The sequence below is a fragment of the Balaenoptera musculus genome, chromosome 11 (genome assembly GCF_009873245.2).
Source record: "Balaenoptera musculus isolate JJ_BM4_2016_0621 chromosome 11, mBalMus1.pri.v3, whole genome shotgun sequence".
NCBI classification, from domain to species: domain Eukaryota; kingdom Metazoa; phylum Chordata; class Mammalia; order Artiodactyla; family Balaenopteridae; genus Balaenoptera; species Balaenoptera musculus.
This window is the reverse complement of record NC_045795.1, coordinates 5,266,663-5,293,084: the sequence shown is the minus strand read 5'-3', so window position 1 is coordinate 5,293,084 and position 26,422 is coordinate 5,266,663. Positions and strand designations below refer to the sequence as shown.

Here is a 26,422-nt window from a genome sequence, read left to right as displayed (position 1 = left end):
CATGGCAACAGACTTATTACATATTTTGTGTCTCTGTCAGTTCATAAGTGAAAAAAAAAATCTCTACATACTCTCTGCTTTTCTTTAATTACTAATTAAGCTGAACTTTTTCTCTGTTTCCTAACCATTTGTAGTAATCTGCCTATTTGTGTCTTTTCCCAGGCAGATTTTTAGGTTTATTATCTTATGACAATTTAAATAACTTTTAAAATTTACTGATTATGGAACAAATGTACATCATTATCAGAAATATGGAAAGGACAAAGAATGAAAACCAGTAAAGGCTAGGGCTATGGTGCAATATAACCTGGTGAAAACCTTTCAGTTACTCAATTCTAGAACCACAAAAAAGTCCTTTTAAAAAAGAAGACATAAGCAAACAACGCAAAGATGTACAGGATCGTTCATCAGATACCTGCTGGTTACTCCCTCCACCTGAGGCTGAACACCTGGTCAGTTTTCCAAATCCATCGTCCCAGTCCCAATCATCATCGTCGTCATAATCTTCCTCCTCCTCCCTTTCTATCTCACCTTCACCCATCTTCTCATTGACGTTATTCTGAAGGTCTTCAAACAGAATATCACCTTCCTCTTCGACAGTCTTCAAGTCAATGTTTTCACTGGAAATAACAATGTTTTGGCATGTTTACACATACTCTAATTGGACTTGCATATGTATTTATTTATGATATAGTAGGCTACATCTATACCAATAAATCTAAAAGGTTCGCTTACAACATCTCCCAATAAACTCAAACTTAACACCAAGTTCTCCTGTTTCTCAGGGTTCTGTTCCAGCTGTTCACTTATTCTCCAGGTCCTACCACGGAAGAAGTACATAAGGTTGTTAAATCCACCCCTGCCTTAATGAAGTTAGAATTTATATTATTATCTTCTCTGCTGAATGAACTAACTCTGATGAGTACACCAGACCTGAACTTCAGGAAAACCATTCACAGAGCTGCTTTAGGAGGGGGTGGGGGAAGCTTTCTGACCAAACTTGGGCATAAGTCTAAAGCCTTATTTCAAGCCTTACCCTGAACTCAATTATCATTCTGCAACAAAAGGAGCCATATCAAGACCTGTGTTACACAAAGAACTTCAAATCACCCTTGCTCATGAAGGGAAGGACGGTGAAGAGAAGCAGCACAAATGAGAGAAGAAGGCTGGGTATAATTAAAGAGGAGAAGCAGAGACTGTCAAACCCAGAGAACTGGCCCAGAGTAAAGGGAGCACAGCTAACAGGGTCTTTTCATGCCACGTGAGAATTCAGATGAGTGTTACTGTATCTTCTTAGTTTTTCAAAAGAAGCCACAACTCTGGGTTTTTGTGTAAAATCCCCCACTTACCTGGTATATTCAATTTGAACAAACCACTGTGCACACCAAACACAACATGTCTGCAGGTCAGATTCCAGAGGCAGTACTACCAGTTTTGAGCCCTCAGGTGGAGAACGAGTACAGAAACCACATAAAACACATGATGATATGCCCTACCAGATTAAACACAGTCAGACAGTGGTTTAAGTAAATTCAGATTATCGATCCTGACTCATTAACTAGCCATGGCTTAGAGGGTTCCAAATCTCCACGGACATGGGTGGGAAGAGAACAAATAATCAGTAAACCCCTGTTGTTGACTAGGATTTCATAAACACAAGCCATAAGTCGATCCTTCAATTGCCAATAACCTAGAGCGGCATGTTAAAGCTATACCTTCATTTGTACCATGGCTTCACCACCTCGGCTGGACAATCCCTTGTTGAGGGTGGTTGTCCTGTGCCTCGAGGATGTTCAGCAGCATCTCTGGTCCCTGCCTTCCAGACGCCACCAGCACACCAGCCCCCCCCGCCCCCCCCAGCTATGACAAACAAAAATGTCTCCAAAGTCCCAGGAGTGGGCAAAATCCGCCGGTTTCTATCTTCACAATGTCTAGGGTACACTCATGACCGTTAACTACTCACCAGCCACACTGGCTGTGTTTCTTCTTCCCACTTAACTTAGTCCCTAAGGCCTTCTGTACGCTCATCTGAAAACGTAGTTCTGGATGCCCTTCTCATTTCTCTGGCTAAATCCTACGTATCCTTCCAGTATTGACCTACTATCTTTGCTCAGGAAAGTCTGTCCTGTTCTTTACCCACTTCTCTTTTGTACTACTTACCCAAATCTAATACAAATAATTTGTCTAATTATTCGATATGCTTCCCCTGGTAGAGTGCAAGCTCTGTGTCATTCAGGGGAGTATTTACCAATGTATCACGATCAACTAACAAGAGATCTGACACACAGAAAGCCATCCACCTATATTTACTGAAATTAATAAAATCTATGTGTAGTGAACCCTTACTATAAAGTAAAAACCATTTTCTTGGAATTCCAAAATGAACTCTGTGTTTCATTTTGCTTTCAAGTAGGAGTTATCCTTAATTCCTTTTGCCTCTCACTTCACATCTAACCCACCGTTACACCCTGTCCCTTCACCCTCCAAAACATCCCTAGCTTGATCCCATCGTCTTTGAACTCAATTACCTGAGTACTTTTGAACTGTGTCCACCCTTGCCCTCCAAAACCATCTCCTCCAGAGCAGAATGATTCCTTTAAATCATACATCAGGTGATATCACTGCCCTGCTAAAAGCCCTCCTGTGGCTTTCCATAAGACCTAAAATAATATCTCAAAACCTTACCATCACTTGTAATACTCTTCATGCTCTGGCCCCTTCTCACTTCTGTATCATTACCAACCAATCTCCTCAACTACCTGCACTGTGCTCTAGGCACAGCGGCTTCTAGATCTTCCTTTCACAGCCAAAAGGGATCCCACCGTAGGGCCTCTGCACCTGCTGTCCCCTGTCCTGAATTGCTGTTCCCGCTGCTCTTCCTGAGGTTGGCTCCTTCGTGTCCTTTAGATCTGGACTATTTATTTATTCATTCATTCATTTTGGCTGCACCGGGTCTCGGTTGCTGCACAAGGGATCTTCGTTGCTGCACGCAGGATCGTTAGTTGCGGCATGCAGGATCTAGTTCCCTGACCAGGGATCCAACCCAGGTCCCCTGCATTGGGAGCTCGGAGTCTTAACCGCTGGACCACCAAGTAGGTCCCCAGATTTGGACTTAACCCTTCCCTTACAACTAAGCCACTACTTAGGTCTATCAACTGATTTTAATTGTTTGCATAGTAAATATGTCATCTGGGTTTTTAAAAAGTATATCTCTATGTACCTAATGGTGTGCCCTCCCTCCCAAGTAGAAGGCAGAACTCAATGGCAGCAGGGCCTTGCTTTGTCTTGTTCATCACTATCTTTAGCGCCGAGGACAGAAATAGGCACACGATAGGTGCTCCAATATTTTTTGAACGTTAAATGTAGCTAAAGCTCAAACACCTGTTACCCAATCGCTCTCTCCAACTCTGCCTCTCAGCGATGCTAACAATCTGGGAACCCCGGACTCTCCGGACAGACAAGGGGCTTTCATTAACTCCGCCGGCAACTGAACAGAAAGACCTGGCTGGGATGGAGAAAGCAGCAAGAGGCTGTGAAGAGGCCCCGAGTGATGAATTACCAGTCTCCCTCCAAACCACAAACAAGCGTCAACTCCCCAAAGGGACCGCGGCGGCGGAAGAGAGAGCACCGTGCGCACAGCGTCGGTGTACTCACGGCTGCCTACCTGTCCGAGGAGTCGGCGTCGTCAAACTGCCCCGGGACCACCCGACTCATCAGCAGCCGCCGGTAGTCCATGACGGAAGCGGGCCGAGCCTCAGAGCCACCAGCGGCCGCTCGCCCTGCGCCGGGGCAGGAACGGCACAGGGACGGTTCTACCCGCCGATCCAACGGCCTCTGCGCCTGACGTCCGCCTCGCAAACCGCTCAGAAGCCCCCGCGCCCAAAGCGCGCGCCACGTGCGGGGGACGGAGTTCCAAGCCTAGCCCCCGAGCCCCCCAGACAGGAAGCCCCGCCCCGAATGGAATGCGTCTTCCCACCGGAAGCCCCGCCCCTGCGCCGGGCTGAGCGCCGGAAGTTCGCGTCCCGCAGGGCGCGAGAGGTACCCGAGGCCTGTGGGGCGTTCGTGTTCCCGTCGTTCCCTGCCGAGGCTGGGCCGACTGTTCCTTCCGGAGCTTTTCGAGTGCGCTCCCCGCTTTGTGTCCTCCCGTGGAAGGGCGCGTCAGCTAGGCTGGGGCTGCTGGACGTGGGGTCTCACAGCATGTAACCTCCCAACTCTGCGAATGGAAACGTCGAGAGGGTCAGAGGGCGCGGGAGCCGGGCGGGCGCCGTTGCGGCCGCGAGGGGCGGGCGCGGCCGGGCGGACGTCACACTGGGACGTTCCAGCGCTGCCGCATCCCCGCTGCGAGGCGTGAAAAGCCGTGCGTGGGCAAGGTTGAAAGCGTTCTTCCCTCTCCCTCGTTACCCAGTGCGGAGGGAGGCAGCCCGAAATCCTTAATGTGGAGCCGAGCAGCGATGGAGCCTGGAAGTGAGCACACGTGTGCGACCTGAAAAGTTTGTTGCGTTGTTGTGAGGTGAAAATAAGACAGTTGCCTTTCAGAAGTCTGAAATTTGACATACGACTGAAAATTTAAGGAAAAAAAAACACTTGAGAATTTTTGCCAGTAGCCCCAGTGACACCTCTTTTAACACCCATCCTAGAACAGCTTAGGAGTGTCTCTGGAATATCTATCCAAACATTTGAACAAGTTTTTTTTGGTTGTTGTTTTCAAGTCTAGCATAAGTCGGGTAAGGACAGAATGAAAGATGAAAAAAGGCAGCCTAACTTTAAAAAAAAGGAAATTGGTAGATTATGCCATATGAACAAAGTTGTAAAAGTGTTATAATTGGGAGTTCTAGGTTTGCAAACAAAACATTTTGGAGGAATAAGGCGCTGGCGGTTTTTTGTATTTGGAAAACAAAAGAAGGATGTTTCAGACCCCCTTCACCACAGCCCAGGCAGCATTTCCGTATTTGGAAGACAGAGGAAAAGGTGAGCATAAAGTCTGGCCTCTCACCAATCCTGCCCAGCCGGCTTGGCTCCCTGGCTTTTTTTATATTGATCCTTAACCAAATGATGACAGGTTTGAAAAAAAATTAAACCTCGGCGAATTATTTATTAATTTGATAATTCAATAAAATACCCCAGGGGAGTAGTTAAGTGGCTGCAGATTGAAAAGTTTTAATAGAAATAAATCATTTAAGTGCAGAATTTATTCGATATATTCTCGGAACAACGCTGGTTGGTTTGCTGTAGGGGATATTGAAAAACCGTAAATGGGCTCCTCCTGAGGTCTGTATAGTATGTGAGTGCAGACACTAGCACCCTTGAAAGAATGGTGAAGACTAAAACAGTCAACCAATAGGTGCTGAATTGTGAGATGGAAGTTTAGACTAAAGACGTTGAAGGAATTTAAAAACTGGGTGAACGGGTAGATAGGAAAGTTTTAGGAGGGAGAAGCACTTACCAGGGCAGACTGCTGAGATGGTAAGGAGCGTGATCTATTTGCAGGGAAGGAAGCCTGATCTGACTTGAGCAGAGGACTGGGTAGGTAATGCGGGTTCAGGCTATGGAAGACCTAGGAAGTCAAGCAGAAGAATTTGGACTCAGTGTGTTTGGACTTGTTTTCTACTCCCATCCCCTGACGGACCTGAGGAGGTCATGAGAATATGGACCAGTACGATGCCGTAGGGAGGGAAAGAAAGCATGGGTTATGAAGAACATTTTTTAAAGGAGAATCGGACAGGACTTGGTAACTGAGTAGCCCATGGGTGATGAGGTAGAAGGATGCCAAAGATGTCTCCTGGTTTTCAAACCCAAGTGCCTGAGAGAATAAGTGTGGCATAAGGAAGGGAGGGAAAACTGATGTTCAGTGTTGGCTTAGACTTGGTAATGCGCTATTAGAATAGAAAGTATCAGGTAAGTAGAAATACAGTGTTTTGTGGACCCTAATAGGTCTCTGATACTATTTTGTAAATATCTTTTGATTAAGTAATTGAGAGATCCCTTCACCTTCTGGGTCCCAAACCTTTTAGGGAATCACTGGATGGTAGCCACACATACTGACTTCTTTTTGTCCAAATTAGTATTTACTACCATGCAAAGTTACCATGACTTTGTAACATACTCAGACTAATTTTATATTTTTCCAATGACTTCACAAATGATATTTTAAAATTTAGGGTAGTGAACTTTGCTGCCTTCTTAATGTGAGGAGGGAAGCGGAAAACAGCTTTTTGTTTGTATATACTAATAGACATTAAAATTATGTTTTTCTTTTGTTTTTGTTTTTTTTTTTGGCTGCGTTGGGTCTTTGTTGCTGTGCGCGGGCTTTTGCTAGTTGTGGCGAGCAGGGGCTACTCTTCATTGCGGTGTGCAGGCTTCTCATTGCGGTGGCTTCTTGTTGCGGAGCACGGGCTCTAGGCGCGGGCTCAGTAGTTGTGGCACATGGACTCAGTAGTTGTGGCTCGTGGGCTCTAGAGTGCAGGCTCAGTAGTTGTGGCACATGGGCTTAGTTGCTCCGCGGCATGTGGGATCTTCCCGGACCAGGGCTCAAACCTGTGTCCCCAGCATTGGCAGGTGGATTCTTTATCACTGCGCCACCAGGGAAGCCCCTAAAATTATGTTTTTTTAAAGAGGACTTTCATCATTCAACAGTTAGGAACAAGGACTATCAGAAAGTTTGGTCATCACCTTCAGATCCTGTACCTTTTGAAGTGGATGCTTCTCATGAAAAATTAGAAAGCATGTCAGAAGCAGATGCTATGAATTTCAGCAGCCTTTTTTGAGACTTAACTCACTCAGATTCTCCCTTTATGGAAACCAGCAGTACCACTTCAGACTTGCCTCAGCTGTGCATTGCTTATAAATTCTGGGAGGTTTAGATGTCTTCATCCTTCACATTGTCTTCTGTATTAAATTTCATAAAAAATATGAGGAATAATAAAAGAATCTCCAGTGGAGGTGTAGAGGAGGGGAATATAGGGCTTGGTTTTTCCAGTTCCATTAGTGTACAAAGAAAGGTAGAGTCTTACAAATAGAGTGTTAAAACCAATCCTTTCTAGCATCCTGGTGTAGTCCCATGAGTGCAGCCAGGGGACGTGGGCACAACGACTCAGATCACATCATCTGGTCTAGAGCATTTTCCACTATGTCAGCTTGCAAATGATTCGTAATGACATTGACTGTGCCCTGCACGTAAATGACTTCCTTTGTATCTATATGAACATTCCTAGTGCCTTTTCTCACAAAATAAAAGGTTGTAATATTGCAAGGTCTTCATTAATGTTCTAAATGTTCGATAATTGTTAGCTTGAGTGTAGGGAAATAGTAGCAGTGTGTTAGGTTGTGCCATATGAAATTGCCTTTCTATAGTTCGAAAATGGACAAATAGTGACAATTTCATGTGATTCAGGCCATAAATTGGCATAACTTTCTAAAGGGCTGTTTAGTGGTAGGAAATGAAGAGTTTAACTGCACATTTTACTTTTAATTCTACCTCTAGGAAAGTATACAAATGAGATATTTGCAGAATTCTTCATAATAACTAAACATTGGAAACAACCTAAATTTTCATCAGTAGGGGCCTAGTTATTGTACAGATGTATAGCAGATATGTAAACCTAAAATTTGATAGTATAGATATATACTTGACATGGAAAAATGGTCACACTGCTTCTCACTGGGTAGTGGGCTTTTGAGTGTTTTTTACTTTCTCGTTTTAGACAACGTTCAAAATTATTTTTTATAATTATAAAGAACTATTTTCATTTTGAAAAAAAATTTTTGTCATAGTATTACAGGGTTAATCAGGGACCAAGATACTATATATTGAATTATAAAGAATGAATGTCTTAAATTATATGAGGAGGTCCTTCCTCATAGGTTTCACTGAGCATTTTATTCTTTATAGAAAATGTATAGACCAAAGGAACAAAAGGCATGTTTTAGTTAAATATCATAGAATACTAGTGTTAGAAGTGATCTCTAAAATTCAGTGTGTAGGAGTTCCAAAAAGTTTGTATAAATATAACATCAGTACATGTCAATAGTGCTATATTTTGTTTTTCATGTATGTTATTCTTGATACTTTTAAAATCTAATTAGAAGGAACGGTCTCAGCAACACGTCTAAAAAACAGATTGTTATAAAATATACTTTGGTTTTTTTGTACTTCAAATGCATTCAATAAGTAGAACAATGCTATAAAAAAGCATTTTTGAATAGAGGTTTGTAACCAGCTGACTTTAATAAGAGATAAGAATTTTTTAATAGCATCATTTAGGTCCCCATACTTGATACGCTATTCATGATTAAACCAATGTTTTCCTCAAACGTTTAAAATATTTCTCTTACTATCTTATTTATATTTTTAATTTACTTAATAAACCCTTTCATCTTATGTAGAAGTAACGTAACTTTGAGAATAAGCTACATGAATTGTTAGGGATTGCTGTTTAGTGAAATCAGATTCCACGTTATACTGGAATCCTTTTTTTGTGTATCTGCAATGTTAAATGACTCGAATAAAAACTACCTTAAAGTTGTTTAGACCAGATTTAATAAACATCAAAGAATTATCAGTAAGGGATATATATGTTATCATATATTTGAATGTTTATAGTAACATGATTTGATTTACCAGAAAAACCCGAAATATTGAAATAGCAAGATACTTATTTAATTGCAATTTAATATTGTAACTCTATTAGTATGGTTTAATTAGAAGGGAGTTCAGATATACAGTGGGGAAAGATACCAGAAAGCACATTCTACCCTTGCAACAAAAAATACTAAAAGAAAAATTATATAGCAGTGTACCTTTAGAAGAAGCTTATGAGGTTAGAAGTATTAATATTAATGCCTTTTTGTTATTAATACAGAATGAAATAAAGTATATAAAAAGGAAAAATGAGTCTAAACTCACACTTTCCAAAGAAATCTGTAGCACACTAGGCAATTTGTTAGGTGGTGAGTATCTCTCTGTCGGCAATATGCAGAGAAACTAAAATTTTGTGTGTATGTCTTGTTATAATAATAGGTACTGTGCTAAGCACTTTATGTACATTATCACGTTTAATCCACAATCCTATGAAATCGGGCTTTTTTTTTTCTTTTTAAGTAGGGCTGTTTTTACCTTCATTTTACAGATGAGAAAAGTGAGGCTCAGAGAGTTACACAAGAAATATAAACCATAATCAACACATTTGACTACATTAAAATGAAGAAAAATTCTGTATGACCAAAGTATAATCAGGAAAGTAAGATAACAAGCCTCAGACTAAGAGAAAATATGTGCAATGTATACAATTCACTAAGGATTAGTATACAAAATAAAGAACTCCAATAAGAAAAAGACGCATATAACTCAATAGAAAATCAGGCAAATTGTATTATTAGTTTGGTAGAGCTGCCATAACAAAATATGCCACAAACTGGGTGCCTTCAACAGAAATTTATTTTCTCACAGTTCTAGAGGCTGAAAGTCCAAGATCAAGGTGCCAGCAGAGTTTTCTCCTGAGACTTCTCAGCCAGTTGTCTTCTTATATCCTCATGTGGCATTTTCTCTGTGCCTCCCTGGTGTCTTTTCTGATAAGAACACCAGTCATATTGCACCAGGGCCCCACACTTATGACCTCATTTAACCTTAATTACCTCTTTGAAGGCCTTATCTCAGAATGCAATCACATTCTAAGGTACTGGGGGTTAAGCCTTCAACATAAGAGTTTTGGGGAGACATAGTATCTAATAGGCAGATCATGAAAAGGAAACCTGCAAGATCATTAAATACCTGAAAGGATGTACATTAGAAACACCACAAAATACCATTTCATATGTGTCAGTCTGACATAGGTTGGAGGGATGTAAAGCAAAGGTAGAAGTGTAAATTGGTACAACCATTTTGGAGAGTAACTTTGCAATATCTAGTAAAGTTGAAGATATATATTTCCTATAATCCAGCAATTCCGCTTCTAGGTATATACGCAGAGCCTAGGCAAAAAAAAATTTTTTTTTTTTAAATTTAATTTATTTATTTTTGGCTGCATTGGGTGTTCGTTGCTGTGCGTGGGCTTTCTCATTGCGGTGGCTTCTCTTGTTGCGGAGCACGGGCTCTAGGCAGGCGGGCTTCAGTAGTTGTGGCACGCAGGCTCAGTAGTTGTGGCTCGCGGACTCTAGAGCGCAGTCTCAGTAGTTGTGACGCATGGGCTTAGTTGCTCCGCGGCATGTGGGATCTTCTGGACCAGGGCTCGAACCTGTGTCTACTGCATTGGCAGGTGGATTCTTAACCACTGCGCCACCAGGGAAGCCCCCCAAAATTCTTAAATTAGTGTACAAGGAAATGTGTATAAGGATGTTTACTGCAGTGCTGTTTTTAATAGCAAAATCAGAAACAAATATCTAACAGAAAAGGAATAAAGTGTAATCCTTTAGAATGAACTAGATCTGCATGTATTTACATGGCTAAGTCTGAAAAGCAAAAATTTAAGTGAAATAGACATTTATATGGATATATATAAAACATGATGTTATTTATATAAAAAATTTAAAACAAAATAATACTGTGTACCCACAGTTTGCCCAGGGTGCTGCAGGATATTTTGAAATTTGAGGAAAACAGTGATACTGGACAGCTGTTGGGCCCCACAAACTACTAGCTGAAGATAGTTCACTATTTCAGTATAAAAACCATACTATAATTCTTTCTATGCTGCCTTGTTTGCAAAGATGGGTTTTTGGAGGTTTCTGTGATAAAAAGCAAGTACTTCCTGAAAATCAGTGTGAAGTCAGAAGTGAGGGTTGGCTTCCAGCTTGATTCCAAGGTTTGAGACATTGTGCTGTGCTCAGTCATGTACCCAGCTAGCAGGCAAGTTTGGTTGTTTAAGAATGAAATAAAATATTTTTCTTTTACAGTTTATGTGTATTTTTAAACAGCTACTAAGTTGTTAGGAAAAATCGTTAAGTTGTTTGAGCTTAACTACTTAATAAATGGAACTGTTAAGTATTTCTTTTGGTCTAGGGGTGCTGTGAAAAAATTACAGACTTTTAAGGTGTCACAAAATGAGAAAGTCGGGGAACTTGATATGTGTTATTTCAGGTACTTAAATGAGTAGTAAAATTAGAAAAATATGGATGGGAAGAATTAATACTTACCAGCTTCAGTATAGTAGTTCTCTCTGGGGAGGGGAAAAGGAGGGAATTTAGGTAGAAGGGAAGGGTCATTTATTAATTTTGTAACACTTTACTTCTTTCCATTTTGTTTTTATTTGCTTCTTATTTTTTAAAATGTATTAAATCTGAGTAATTTGTCATATTGAGAAACAGTATAGCATAGCATTTAGAAATACTATTCTGGAATCCCAGATGCACTGCTTACCAGCTCTGTGACCTTAGGCAACTGACTTAACATCTCTTATGTTTCAGTTTTCTTATCTGTAAAACAGGGATAATAACAGTACCTAGCTCATGAGATTGTTGTGAGATTAAATGAGTTTATATGTGTTTGCTATTACACTATGTGCTGTGCGTTTGTATTGTTTTGAAACATTTTAAAATTACAGTACAACGAAAGAATTTTGAAGATGTCTTGGAATTTGTTGCAATGGTATTTGACAAGAATGATATATAACAAGCTTTTTTGTAGCAGTCCCTTGATGACATTTTCCTCCACATAAAAAAGTTTTGTTGTGTCTGCTAGCACAAATACACTCAGTGAAAAAGGTTGAAATATATGTAATGCATAAAAGCCTCCAACAGTTGATTTCATAAATGTAAATGTAACTGTTAAGTCATAAATTTCAGGTCAGCTAATTCTTATTTCCATCTTTCTCTTTCTAATGAGATGTCAACGTTGGAAATTACTCACAGAATGTACCAACTCAGCCAGTTGACACCAGCATTTCTTCCTTCAGACAATTTGAACCCCTTTGCAAATTTCATCAGACAGAAGCATTTAATAATGAAATGATAACATTTCAAAATCTGACAGAAGGCTTATCTTATACAGAGGAGCCAGAATTGCAACGTCATGTATATAATTATGCAGAAGACACCAATATACAGGAAGATTCATTTAAGGAAGAAAATCCAAAGGGAACTAGCACTTCCACAAATAAAGATCAACTTGTTCTTGAGTGTGTCAGACAACCTCCTAGAAGCCCACCTCTAATCCACTGCAGTGGAGAGATGCTGAAATTCATGGAAATGTCACTGGCTAATAGTACTGCCATGGAATCTGCCCTCAACCCTAGTCAACCTCAAGGCTTCTTGTGTGAGGAAAATTTACACAGTGATGTTGAACAGCCACTTTATAAGGAGAATAGCTTTAACCTGCTTGATCTGAGAGCTAATTATAAAACAGAGGAGGTAAGATTTTTAATGGTTAGTACAGCCTGTAGGGTATTAAAGGATGTGTTTTTAAAAAACAAACAAAAAACACTGTATGTAATCTGAGACTTTTGTAAGTAGTGCTAAATCATCTGATCAGCATGAGGGACATTGCTTCTCTGGGGAAAATGCCTTCTGAGATCTTACTCAATTTAGAAACAATTTTTTCTAATAAAATCAAGTCCATACTTGGGGATTAGTTCTACCAAATTATAATTTCTTTGAGGGTCAGGGCTCTGTCTTACTTATCCTTTTATGCACCCTGGCATCTGCATGATGCCTTGAATATACTAAGGTTTTATATTTGGTAAATCATATTGATTGGAACTCAGAGTTTACGGTAAGGAAAAGGTTAGAAGAGGAAGAAGTACAGAGGTATTAATTATTTGACAAGAAAAGTTTATGGTTTTTCTATCATGTGGGATTTCTACTGACAAGCAAAAAATGTTTATCTTTCTACCAAAGTGAAAACATTAATTTGTCTTTGAATTGTTGATTCTTGGTATGTAGTATCCTAAGAGCACTGAAGATGCCAACAGTATAAAGTCTATGTACTCTCTGAATAAAAAAATAAAAAATTTAAGAATTTGTGTGGGCAAATAGATAACAATCCAAGAATAGCATAAATAGTGCCTTATCATTGTGAGTTTGGTGAGAAAGCTATGGCTGTTATGTATCATTTACAAGTATAAGCAGGTTTTTTGTTCATTTATTTGGAAGGAGCATTTACAAGAGAACTTTATTTACCTGTTTTGAGGTCTGGAAAAGAACATTTTAAAAAGTTGTTTAATTAGGGTTTCTCAAGATTGTTCCTTCCTATTTCCCATTGCATCTAGCCATTCAGTCAGTCAATAAAAACTTTCAGGCATCTATCATGTCCTAGGCCCTGTGCTATGTGTTGGTTATAAAATGGCTGAAAAAGAAAACCAAAACCAAAAAGATGTGGGTTTTGTCCTCATAAAAAGAACACCCTAGTAGAGGAGATAGACTTAAACAATCACATAAGTAAATGTAAACTTTCAACTGTGGTAAGTGCTGTGAATAAAAGTTACATATAAATTGTATATAATGTTATATAAAATTACATATAAACTTGCAACTATGATAAGTGCTGTGACTAAAAGTAAGATGGGAGTCTTCCTGTCCTGGTCGGGGAGTTTGGGTAAGGCTTCCCTGAAGTGTAGTGGTAATTGAGCTCAGCTCTGAAGGATGAGTGGGAGTAGTTAGGTAACAGTGGGTGGGAGAGCATTCCATGCAGAAGTAACAACAAGTGCAAAAACCCTGTGGCTGCAGGGAGCATGGTACCTTCATTCATGGATCTGAAGGAAGCTTAATGTTGTTGGGTTGGAGGGAGAAGAGGGATGTTGTTGATGAGGATGGAAAGGTAGCATGGATTAGATATCAAGGTCAATATCAGGACCTTGTAGGCCTCAGTAAGGATAGTTGTCTTTATCTCAGAGCAATGAAAAAAACACTAAATATAAGAATCCAGTATCCCTAAATTCTAGAAAGTTATTCAGCCCACCCCTTCAGAGATCTTTTACTGGGTTGTTATGTCATATTCATTTTAGTGTTTTCTTACTACAACTTACTGTCCTTTTTTAAACCACCCAAAACTGTATTGTGGGCAGAAAGTCAATCATGAGGTATGTTCATCTGACTTTCCAGTGTTCACAGGAATCATAGCATAGTGAGGTAATGGTTTAATGAGGAAAAAAAAGTCTCTATTCAAAAGAGGCTTCACGAGAGTGTCGTCAGCATCATGGTGGATTGAGATGCTCTCTCTGTTTCAGCCCTTCAATCTACAACAAGTAAAACATCCACAACTCAACAAACGTGCATCTGCCGAACATACCAGGGTGCTGGAGAATTCCATGCAGCTGTACATCTAAAGGAGGGTGCACTGGAATACATAGAGGAGGCAGAACTGGGGGAACAGTGGAGGTGGCGCCTGCAATCCTGGTCCCCCTGCCATGGCGGCTAAGCCCACATCCTCAGAGAACCCAGTAGCAGCAGGAGAGGTGGCACACGTGACTCAAGCCTCCTGGCCACAGTAGCAGTAGCCAACCATAGGTGACTAGGCAGCAGTGGCAGTGGGGCCCACAACCTCATCTCTCCACATGCAGAGGCACCCATAACTCTGCCCCCCCAATCCAGCCCACAGTGGCAGCACCCACGAACCTGACACCACCAGGCACAACAGGGTGCCCATGATCCCCACTCTCTTCCCCTCCCCCCGTGTTGGCAGAGCCTGTGACTCAGAGGATCTTGGACGTGGCAGAAGCGCCCACCACCATCCCAGTGCCCCAGGCAGCAATACCAGCAGCAGCAAGGCACCAACCACCTTAGAGGCACAAGCAGCAATAGCAAAGGGCACCTGTCAGAGGCCATGGAGGGTGGAAAGTGCCAACTCTCAAATGTAACCAGAGGTAGCACAGGTAAGAGAAACTGAAAACTTGTGCTGTGTATGCCACCTGCTGGAAAACAAAAGAAAGGCCTCTAATTTCTTTTTTTTTTTTTTTTTTTTTAAGTACTCGAACTGTGTTTTTTTTGTTTTTTTTTTTAATTTATTTTTATTTATTTATTTTTGGCTGTGTTGGGTCTTCGTTTCTGTGCGAGGGCTTTCTCTAGTTGCGGCAAGCGGGGGCCACTCTTCATCGCGGTGCGCGGGCCTCTCACTATCGCGGCCTCTCTTCTTGCGGAGCACAGGCTCCAGACGCACAGGCTCAGCAGTTGTGGCTCACGGGCCCAGTTGCTCAGCGGCATGTGGGATCTTCCCAGACCAGGGCTCGAACCCGTGTCCCCTGCATTAGCAGGCAGACTCTCAACCACTGCGCCACCAGGGAAGCCCTCTAATTTCTAACCTATTGAATCATTAGAATCAAGAGAGGGGAAAATGAAAAAAGGTTTATCTAAAGAAGAAAGGTATTTGCTACTTCAAATGCACTGGCAGAGGAACAACTCATCAAGCACCAAGGAAGAGAAGAGCCACGGTAACACTGTATCACAAAAAGAAAATGATGATTCTCCAGAAACCAAACTTAAAGTCATGGAATATTGAGATCTAACTGATAAAGAATTCAAAATAGCTGTCATAAAGAAACTCGGGGAGCTATGAGAAAATCAGACAGTTTAATGAGCTAAGGAATCAAATTAATTAACAGAAGGAATATTTTACCAAAATATTGAAACTCTAAAAAAGAACCAAACAAATTCTGGAGCTGAAGGACTCAATAAACAAGATGAAGAATGCATTAGAAAGCCTTGGAAGTAGAGCAGACCGTATGGAAGAGAGGATTAGCGAGCTTGAGGATAGAAATCTAGAAATGATACAGATAGAAAAAGAGAGTTAGTCTTTAAAAAATAAGGAAATTCTATGAGAGCTATACAACTCTTTTAGGAGGGACAACAGTAGGGTAATGGGTTATCCCAGAAGAAGAAGAGATGAAGAAGGGAGCAGAGAGTTTACCTAAAGAAATAATAGCTGAGGGACTTCCCTGATGGTTCAGTGGTTAAGACTCCGACCTTCCACTGCAGGGGGCATGGGTTTGATCCCTGCTTAGGGAACTAAGATCCCACATACCGTGCAGGGCGGTCAAAAAATAAATTAAAAAAAAATATATACCCGTGGGCCTTTTCCCTTTGGGAAAAGGCACAGGGGGAGAAATGTTTTACTTCTTATCCTGGATGGTGGCTACACAGGTACTTACTTTATTACTATTCTTTAAAGTAAACTCCAGTGTTTTGTGCATGCTTCTGTATATAAGGTATATGTCACAATAAAACAAAAATACTGAAGTGGAAAAATAAGATGATGTCTTCAAGTGAATAGGAAGTTCAAAGCACTCTTCAAGTTAATTTTCTTTACCTGGTTTAATTTTCTTGGAGATAAAATAAAGATTTTTCAGTTTTCAAAATATTAATCATGACCGAATTGTGATGACAACAGAGATTTATGATTGGAACATGACTCTTTGAATTTTTGCTCATTTTAATTCTAAAATTAACTGCTATAAAGAGCCCTGTTGGAATAAAGATTTTCTTCAGAAAAAAATAAATAAAAGTAAAGATTACTGAAACCAACAGCATATCAGGGATGTAAAAAGATTAAGGTTTAAAAAAATAATAATAGCTGAGAATTTTCCAAGCCTGAGGAAGGAACTATATATACAAATCCATGAAGCCAAGAGAACATCTAATTACCTCATTGCAAAAAGATCTTCTCTAAGACACATTATATTAAAACTGTCAAAAGTCAATGACAAAGATGTACTAAATACAATGTAATACCCTGGATTGGATCTTGGAACAGAAAAAGGACATTAGTGGGAAAATGGTAAAATCTAGAGTTTAGTTAATAGCAGTGCATTTGTGTTGTTTTGTTTTAATTTTAACAAATGTGCCATGGTATATAAGATGTTAACATTAAGGGAAACTAATAAAAATTTTATTAAAAATGCAAAAAAAAGTCAATGGCAAAGAATTTTAAAGGCAACTAGGGAAAAAAGGATGGTTACCTACAAAGGAACCCCCATTAGGCTATCAGCAGTTTTCAGCTGAAACTCTATAGGCCAGGAGGGAGTGGAATAACATTCTCAAAATACTGAAATATTAAAAACTGTCAGCCAAAAATACTTTATCCAGCAAAGGAGAAATAAAGGCTTTCTCAGACAAAAGCTGAAGGAGTTTATCAACACTAGACATGCCTTACAAGAGATGTTGAAAGGAGCTCTTATGCCAAAAATAGAAAGGCAAAATACACAAAACTTCGAGTAAGGTGATAAATAGAATCAGAAAATTGCAACTCTATGTCAGAATAGATTGTTAACACTGTAATACAGCATAAATATCAAGGGAGAAAAAAGCAGAAAAAATAACCATATCTACTTCAATTTGGTGACAGACTCACAACATAAATAGGGATAATTTGAGACAACAAAAACAAGAGGGGGGGGGCTTCCCTGGTGGCGCAGTGGTTGAGAGTCTGCCTGCTAATGCAGGGGACACGGGTTCGAGCCCTGGTCTGGGAGGATCCCACATGCCGTGGAGCGGCTGGGCCCGTGAGCCACAATTGCTGAGCCTGCGCGTCTGGAGCCTGTGCTCCTCAGCAAGAGAGGCCGCGACAGTGAGAGGCCCGCGCACCGCGATGAAGAGTGGCCCCCGCTCGCCGCAACTGGAGAGAGCCCTCGCACAGAAACGAAGACCCAACACAGCCATAAATAAATAAAATTAAAAAAAAAAAAAGATTTTGAAAAAAAAAAAAAAACAAGAGGGGAAGAGGAAAAGGACAGAACCTATATAGGCAAATGAAGATAAGATGCTATCAGCAGAAAAAAGACTGTCTTATCTATGAGATGTTTTACACAAACCTCATGGTAACCACAAAACATAAATCTAGAGCAAATACGTGAAACATAAAAAAGAGAAACATCATAGAAAACCACCAAAAAAAAAAAAAAAATAGCAGACAGAAACACAAGAAAAAAGAAACAGTGGAGATAGAGAGCAATCAGAAAACAAAAGATAAAATGGCAGTACCAAGTCCTCATCTGTCAATAAGCATCCTAAAAGTAAATGGATTTAATTCACCAATCAAAAGACACAGAGTGGTTGGATGGATTAAAAGACAAGACCCTCCCCCTGCAAAAAAATATATATGAAAAACAAGACCCAACTATATACTCCCTCCAGGAGACTCACCTCAGCTTTAAAGATAAACATAGGCTCAAAATGAAGGGATGGAAGATGATACTCCAAGCAAATGGGAGCTAAAAGAAAGTGTATCAATAGTCATATCTGACAAAATAGACTCCAAGCCAAAAAAGGTAATAAGAGACAAAGATGGACATATAAAAATAATAAAGGGGACAATTCATGAAGAAGATGTAACATATATTAATAGGTATGCACCTAACATAGGAGCACCAAAATATATAAAGCGATTATTAATGGACCTAAGGGAGAGATTGACAGCAACACAATAATAGTAGGGGACTTTAACACCCACCTACACCAATGGATAGATCATCCAGACAGGAAGTCAGCAAAGAAACATCAGCCTTAAATGAAATATTAGACTAGATGTATTTGATAAATTTGTACAGAACGTTCTATCCAAATGCAACAAAGTACACATTCTCAAGTGCACATGCAATTTTCTCAAGGATACGCCGTATGTTGGGACAAAAAAAGTCTCAATAAATGGAAGAAGATTGAAATCATATCGAGCACAATGGTATAAAACTAGGAATCAACTAGGAGAAGAAAGCTGGAAAAATGACAGATATGTTCATGACTGAACAACATGCTACTGAACAACTGTTGGGTCAGTGGAGAAATAAAAAGTTACCTGAAGACAAATGAAGATAAAAATGCTACATATAGGGATGCAGCTCTTAAAAGAAGTTTATAGCAATGCAGGCCTACCTCAAGACAAAAGAAAAATCTCAGGGAATTCCCTGGCGGTCCAGTGGTTAGGACTCTGTGCTTTCACTGCAGAGGGCATGGGTTCGATCCCTGGTTGGGGAACTAAGATTCCACAAGCTGCACGGTGCAGCCAAAAAAAGAAAGAAGGAAAAAAAACCCTCAAACAATCTAAACTTAAACGTAAAGGAGCAAAAAAAGAAGAACAAACGAAGCCCAAAGGCAGTAGAAGGAAAAAAATAATAAAGATCAGAGTGGAAATAAATGAAATAGACTAAAAAGACATTAGAAAAGATCAATGAAACTAAGAGATGGTTCTTTGAAAAGATAAACAAAATTGACAAACCTTTAGCTAGACTCACTAAGAAAAAAAGAGCACTCTGCTAAATAAAATCAGAAACAAAAGAGACTATTAACAGCAGGTATCACAGAAATACAAATGATTATAAGAGAATACTAAGAACAGCTATACATCAACAACCTAGGAGACATGGACAAATTCTTAGAATCATACAACCTTCGAAGATGAATCAAGAAGAAATAGAAGGACTTCCCTGGTGGTGCAGTGGTTGGGAGTCCACCTGCCAATGCAGGGGACACAGGTTTGATCCTTGGTCTGGGAGGGTCCCACATGCCATGGAGCATCTAAGCCTATGAGCCACAAGTGCTGAGCCTGCACTCCGGAGCCCGTGAGCCACAACTGCTGAGCCCGCATGCCACAACTACTGAAGCCTGCACACCTAGAGCCCACGCTTCGCAACAGGAGAAGCCACTGCAGTGTGGGGCCCGCACACTGCAGAGAAGAGTGGCCCCTGCTCGCCGCCCCTAGAGAAAGCCTGCACACAGCAACGAAGACCCAATGCAGCCAAAAAATAATAAAAATAAATAAATTTTAAAAAAAGAAATAGAAAATCTGAATAGACAAATCACTAGTAAAGAGATTGAAACAGTAATCAAAAACCTCCAAAAAAAAAAAAAGTTCAGGACCAGGAGGCTTCACTGGTATATTCTATTAAACATTCAAAGAAGATTTAATACCTATTCTTCTCAAACTCTTCCAAAAACTTGAAGAGGAGAGAACATTTCCTAACTCATTCTATGAGGCCAACATTACTCTGATAACAAAGTCAGACAAAGACAACACAGAAAAAGAAATTGCAAGCCAATATTTTTGATGAACATAGATGCAAAAATCCTCAACAAAATATTAGCAAACCAAATACAACAATACAGGAAAAGAAACATACACCATGATCAAGTGGGATTTATTTCAGGGATGCAAGGATGGTTCAACATCTGCAAATCAATCAACGTGATACATCATATTAGCAAAATGGAGGATAAAAACTGTATGATCATCTCAATAGATGCAGAAAAGCATTTAACAAGATTCAACCCCCATTTATGATAAGAACCCTCAATAAAATTACTATAGAAGGAACATACCTCAACATAACAAAAGCTATGTAAACCCACAGCTAACATCATACTCAAATTTGAAAACCTGAAAGCTATCCCCCTAAAATCAGGAACAAGACAAGAATGCCCACTCTTGCCACTCTTATTCAACATAGTATTGGAAATCCTAGCTGGAGCAATTAGGCAAGGAAAAGAAACAAAAAACATTCAGATTCGAAAGGAAGAAGTAAAACTCTCAGTATTTGCAGATTACGTGATTTTATAGATAGAAAATTCTAAAGACTTCACAAAAAAAAACTGTCAGAAATAATAAATGAATACAGTTGCAGGGTACAAAATCAACATACAAAAATCTGTGGTGTTCCTATATATGCTAACAATGAGCTAGCAGAAAGGGAAATTAAGAAAATCTCATTTACAATTGCAACAAAAAGATTAATTACCTAGTAATAAATTTAACCAAGGAGGTGAAAGATCTGTACACTGAAAACTATGACATTGTTGAAAGAGACTGAAGAAGACACAAATGGAAAGATACTCCATGCTAATAGATTAGAAAAATTAACATTTACCTAGAACAATCTACATATTCAATGCCTATTATTCAGTCCCTATTAAATATTCAGTCCCTATTAAATATTCAGTCCCTATTAAATCCCAAGGATATTTTTACGGAAATAGATCAAACAATTCTAAAATTTATATGGAATCACAAAAGACCCCAAAGAACCAAAGCAATCCTAAGAAAAAAGAACAAAAGTAGAGGTATCACACTCCCAGATTTCAAACTATATTACAAAGCTATAGTAATCAAAATAGCATGATATTGGCAGAAAAACAGTTACACAGATCAATGGAACAGAATCCAGAGCCCAGAAATAATCCCACACATTTATGGACAATTAATTTATAACAAAGGAGCAAAGAACATACAATAGAGAAACAATAGTCTCTTCAATAAATGGTGTTGGGAAAACTGAAAAGCCACATGCAAAAACAAAAAAAAACAAAAAGAAAACACTATGTCACACCATACACAAAACTCAAAATGGATTAAAGACTTGAATGTTAGACCTGAAACCATAAAACTTGTAGAACAAATCATAGGCTGTATACTCCTTGACATTGGCCTTAGCAATATCTTTCTGGATATGTGTCCTCAGGCAAGGGAAACAAAAGCAAAAACAAACAAATGGGACCTCATCAAACTAAAAAGCTTTTGCACAGTGAAGGAAACTATCCACAAAATACAAAGACAACCTGCCGAATGGGAGAAGATATTTGCAAATCATATATCCAATAAGGGTTAATATGCAAAATATATACAGAGCTCATACAACTCAACAACAACAACAAAAAAATCCAATTAAAAAATGGGCAGTGGGGCTTCCCTGGTGGCGCAGTGGTTGAGAGTCTGCCTGCTAGTGCGGGGGACGCGGGTTCGAGCCCTGGTCTGGGAGGATCCCACATGCCGCGGAGCGACTGGGCCCGTGAGCCACAGTTGCAGAGCCTGCGCGTCTGGAGCCTGTGCTCCACAACAAGAGAGGCCGTGATAGTGAGAGGCCCGCGCACCGCGATGAAGAGTGGCCCTCGCTTGCCACAACTGGAGAGAGCCCTCTCACGGAGACGAAGACCCAACACAGCCAAAAATTAAAAAAAAAAAAAAAAAAAAAGGGCAGAGAAGCTGAATAGACATTTTTCCAAAGAAGATGTACAGGTGGCCAACAGGCACATGAAAAGATGCTCAACTTTGCTAATTGTTAGAGAAATGCAAATCAAAACCACAACGAGGTTGTCACCTCACACTGGTCAGAATGGCCATCATCAAAAAGTCTACAAATAATAAATGCTGGAGAGATATGGCCCAGCAATCCCACTACTGGGCATGTACCCAGAGAAAACCATAATTCAAGAGGACACATGCACCCCAATGGTCATTGCAGCACTATTTACAATAACAAGGTCATGGAAGCAACCTAAATGCCCATCGGCAGATGAATGGATAAAGAAGATGTGGTACATATATACAATGGAATATTAGCCATAAAAAGGAACGAAATTGGGTCATTTGTAGAGACGTGGATGGATCTAGAGACTGTCATACAGAGTGAAGTAAGTCAGAAAGAGAAAAACAAATATCGTATATTAATGCACGTATGTGGAACCTACCTAGAAAAATCGTACAGATGAACTGGTTTGCAGGGCAGAAATTGAGACACAGATGTAGAGAACAAACATATGGACACCAAGGGGGGAAAGCGGCGGGGGGGTGGGAGTGGTGGTGTGATGAATTGGGAGATTGGGATTGACATGTATACACTGATATGTATAAAATTGATGACTAATAAGAACCTGCTGTATAAAAAAATAAATAAAATTCAAAAATTCAAAAAATGCTGTAGAGGATGTGGAGAAAAGGGAACCCTCCTATACTGTTGGTGGGAATGTAAATTTGTGCAGCCACTATGGAAAACAGCATGAAGATTCCTCAAAAACAAAGAATAAAACTACCATATGGTCCAGCTATTCCACTTCTGGGTATTTACCCAAAGAATACGAAAACACTAATTTGAAAAGATATATGCACCCCTATGTTTATCACAGCATTATTTACAATAACCAAGATATGGAAGCAACCTAAGTGCCTGTGAATGGATGAATGGATAAAGAGAATGTTTTATATGTTTACAATAGAATACTACTGTTATATAAACAAGATGAAATCTTGCCATGTGCAGCAACATGGATGGGTGGAACTTGAGGGTGTTAGGCTAAGTGAAATAAGTCAGATAGGGAAAGACAAATATCATATGATTTCCCTCATACATGGAAAAAACTCAAATGAACATAATAAGTGAAATGGGTAAAGGGGATCAACTGTATGGTGATGAATGGAAACTAAATATTTGGTGGTGAGTACGCTGTAGGGTATACAGAAGTAGAAATATAATGTTGTACACATGAAACTTACATAATGTTATAAACCAGTGTTACCTCAATAGAAAATAAACTTTTAAAAAAGGCTTTGCAGACTCAGGGTGATGGACAAATCTGTTTTAATTCATTTGAAGTCAAAGAAAGTTATATATATTCAGAAAAGTTTGTGTCATAGAAAATGGTGAGAGTATCAAAGTTTAATTTTTCCTCTGTAAAAGTAAGTGTAATACATATCTCTATCATATACCTACTGTTTGTGCTCTGCTGTGCTATTAGGTGCTGTACATACATTCAGCAATTAATACTTAAGTATTTTTGTTAATTAGACATCAGTATTGGAAGTAGATGTTGTCATTGTTATTTCAGAACAGAGAATACCAAACTAGGGATCTTGGATTCAAGGCCAGACCTCAAAACTCATGATCTTTCTACTCTTTCATACTTATTTTATTTACTGTAATTTACAGATTGCAGGTTCTTCAAAAGGAATACAGAATCCTACGGATATTCCTGAGATGTCAGTCAGGCACCAAAAGGAAGTTGCAGTGGAGGGGAGGGAGAGTCCAGAGATTGTCTCAACTTGGTCTCCGACAGGCATTTCTTGGAGTGGTGGAGCAGCTCGGGAGAACTGCATGACACCCGACACAGAGCAGAGCTTGGAAAGCTCACAACCTCTGGAAGAGGACATGGCTTTAAACGAAGTCCTACGAAAATTAAAACGTACTAACAAAGAACAGCAAACTCTGATCCAAGACCTACAGCATAGTAACATGTATTTAGAGAAGAAGGTTGAAGAACTGCAGATGAAGACAACTAAACAGCACGTGTTCGTGGACATCATCAATAAGCTAAAGGAGAATGTTGAAGAATTAATTGAAGACAAATACAGAGTAATGCTAGAGAAGAATGATACAGAGAAGACATTGCAGGATTTGCATGAGATTTTAGTTAACACCCAAAAACATCTTCAGGAATCCAGGAATGAAAAGGAAACCTTACAGCTAGAGTTTAAGAAGATCAAGGGCAATTATGTTAGTCTACAGGAAAGGTACATGACTGAAATGCAACAAAAAAATAAAGCTGCAAATCAGTGCATGGAGATGGACAGAGCCTTAAGCAAGAAAGAAGAAGAGGTAGAGAGGCTGCAGCAACTCAAAGGAGAACTGGAAAAGGCCACCACTTCTGCTCTGGACTTGTTGAAAAAGGAAAAAGAGACCCGAGAACAAGAGTTCCTGTCTTTACAGGAGGAATTTCAGAAACGTGAAAAGGAAAACCTGGGTGAAAGACAGAAACTGAAATCTAGACTTGAGAAATTGGTCGCTCAAGTTCAAAATTTGCAGTTCATATCCGACAATGAAAAGGCTAAGAATACAGAACTCCAGCAGCAGATCAACAAAGTAAAAAATGAAAACTCAAAACTTCAGCAGCAGGTTGGAAGGAGTGAGGAGCAAAATTATGTCCCTAAATGTGAGATAGCTCAACTCAAGGAGAACTTAGAGGAAGGAATAGAGTCAGATATGGCAAAGGTATTATCACAAATTCAGAATCTCTCATGCAGAATTTCAGGAGTTTCTAGTAGTCTTCTGATGCATATTTGGGCATGGCCCGTACACAAATTTGTTGGCAGAGAGAGTCATTAACAAAAAAGAGAGAAAGGAAAATGCACCACAGGTTTGGAGAAGTTTCTTTGGTTCTTGGGTACTCACATTAAAGAACAGCCATTCCTGGCCTCTTGTGATTATTTTGGTAGTGGTGAAAATTAATGTGGGAATTTTGTGGGTTCCTATGACCAATCATCTGGAGCATCCTTTGAGAAAAGATTTTCTAAGTGGGTTTCGCAGTCTTTTCATACCACATCTGCCTATTCAAACTAAATAATACAATTGCATATTTGGTCTACAAGGTAAAACAAACCTATGTTGTATCACATAGTAATTTTGTAAAGTTATAAACATTTTTATTGAGATGTAGTTGACATGTAACATTATATTAGTTTCAGGTATACAACATAAAGATTTGTTATTTGTATATATTGCAAAATGATCATCATAATATATCTACTTAACATTCATTAAAAACATCATGAGAGCCTCATATCAATGTGTTTGGAAAGGCTGTAATTTTGTATTTGCAGTTCAAATGGCTTTTTTGGCAGACAGCCTGGAAGCATGTCCTGGTAGTGATAATCTTCACAAGCCAGAGCATATCTGTTCTATTTCAGTTTTGTAGGCCTGCCTTAAAGTATTTATAGTATACAATCTTATTAACTCTGAGTACTTAGAAAGAAGGCTAATCTAATCTAGAAAAATGTATGAGTTTATTTTTATATTTGTCGTAATAACTTAGGCTGAGCTGATCTGTTGCTTGAAGATGTCCTTAGAGGACTCTCTTTCATGAATCTGTAATCAGTATAAGTATTGCTTGCAAGTAAATAATTCTATTATTTTTAATGACTCAGAAAAATATTGTTCTCTTATTAAAAAATTCTCTCTGTGATCTTTTCTCCAGAAAGAAGGAAGGACTATCTAAGCCAGTGTGGTTCTCAAACTTTAGCATTCATCAGCATCAGCTGTGAAAATGCAGATTGCTGGGGCCCACCCAGATTTTCTGATTCAGTAGGTGTGCAGTGGGGCCTGAGAATGTGCATTTCTAAGAAGATCCTGGATCTCACTGATGCTTCTGGTCCAGGGATCACACTTTGAGAACCACTGACCTAAACAAAGATGACCTTAAGTTTAGCTGGTAGCCAAATCATGGCAAGTTTTGAATTAGAAAACACTGAGTAAATTAGTGTAACTGTGCAGAAGTTTATCCAGTATACAATTTTTTTCCTGAGCTTTCTTCTTTAAAAAGCAGTGAAGTTCCTTGTTCTATCTTGACTAATCAATTTTTTTACTCTGCTTTTAGTTTTGCTTTTCATTACCTTTAGGTCCATTTTCCCAAAGTGTGTTCCGGGAGTATCTTTGAGGTCAAAAGCATTTTCATGGTAATAAATACGAAGACATTATTGCCTTTTTCACTCTCATTCTTTCACAAGTGTACAGTGGAGTTTTCCGGAATCTATGTGACATGTGATGGTGTAATTGCTTTTCACGGCTGATGGAATGTGGGAAGCACATTATGAGAATCCAGCTATCTTCTATTAAGCCAGCATTAAAAATATTTGCAAAAAGTGTAAACACTGCCACTCTTTTCACTAATTTTTCATTTTGGAAAATGTGCTAACTTTGTATTAAATTGTTACTTACATTGACACATAATAGATTTATTGTTATTTGAATTA

At 39.4% G+C, this 26,422-nt stretch overlaps 2 protein-coding genes across 4 annotated transcripts in view; one reads left to right on the top strand and one right to left on the bottom strand.

Moving 5' to 3' along the window:
• RIOK1 (RIO kinase 1) overlaps positions 1-3,959 on the bottom strand; it is a 30,093-nt gene extending 26,134 nt beyond the window's left edge. Inside the window, exons 1-2 of one of the 3 annotated variants that reach the window (XM_036868442.1) lie at positions 3,665-3,959; positions 416-620 (exon numbers count right to left, since the gene is read on the bottom strand). In XM_036868442.1, the coding sequence (XP_036724337.1) occupies positions 416-620; positions 3,665-3,735 (276 nt within the window). In that variant the 5' untranslated portion in view covers positions 3,736-3,959. The remainder of the gene's footprint in view (positions 1-415; positions 621-3,664) is intronic. The other 2 variants (XM_036868443.1, XM_036868444.1) reach the window with 2 other exon arrangements.
• Positions 3,960-4,152: 193 nt separating this feature from the next.
• Positions 4,153-26,422, top strand: part of CAGE1 (cancer antigen 1) — a 49,622-nt gene continuing 27,352 nt past the window's right edge. The window contains exons 1-3 of the mRNA XM_036868440.1: positions 4,153-4,968; positions 11,816-12,339; positions 23,607-24,665. Coding sequence (XP_036724335.1) covers positions 4,905-4,968; positions 11,816-12,339; positions 23,607-24,665 — 1,647 coding nt within the window. The 5' untranslated portion in view covers positions 4,153-4,904. The remainder of the gene's footprint in view (positions 4,969-11,815; positions 12,340-23,606; positions 24,666-26,422) is intronic.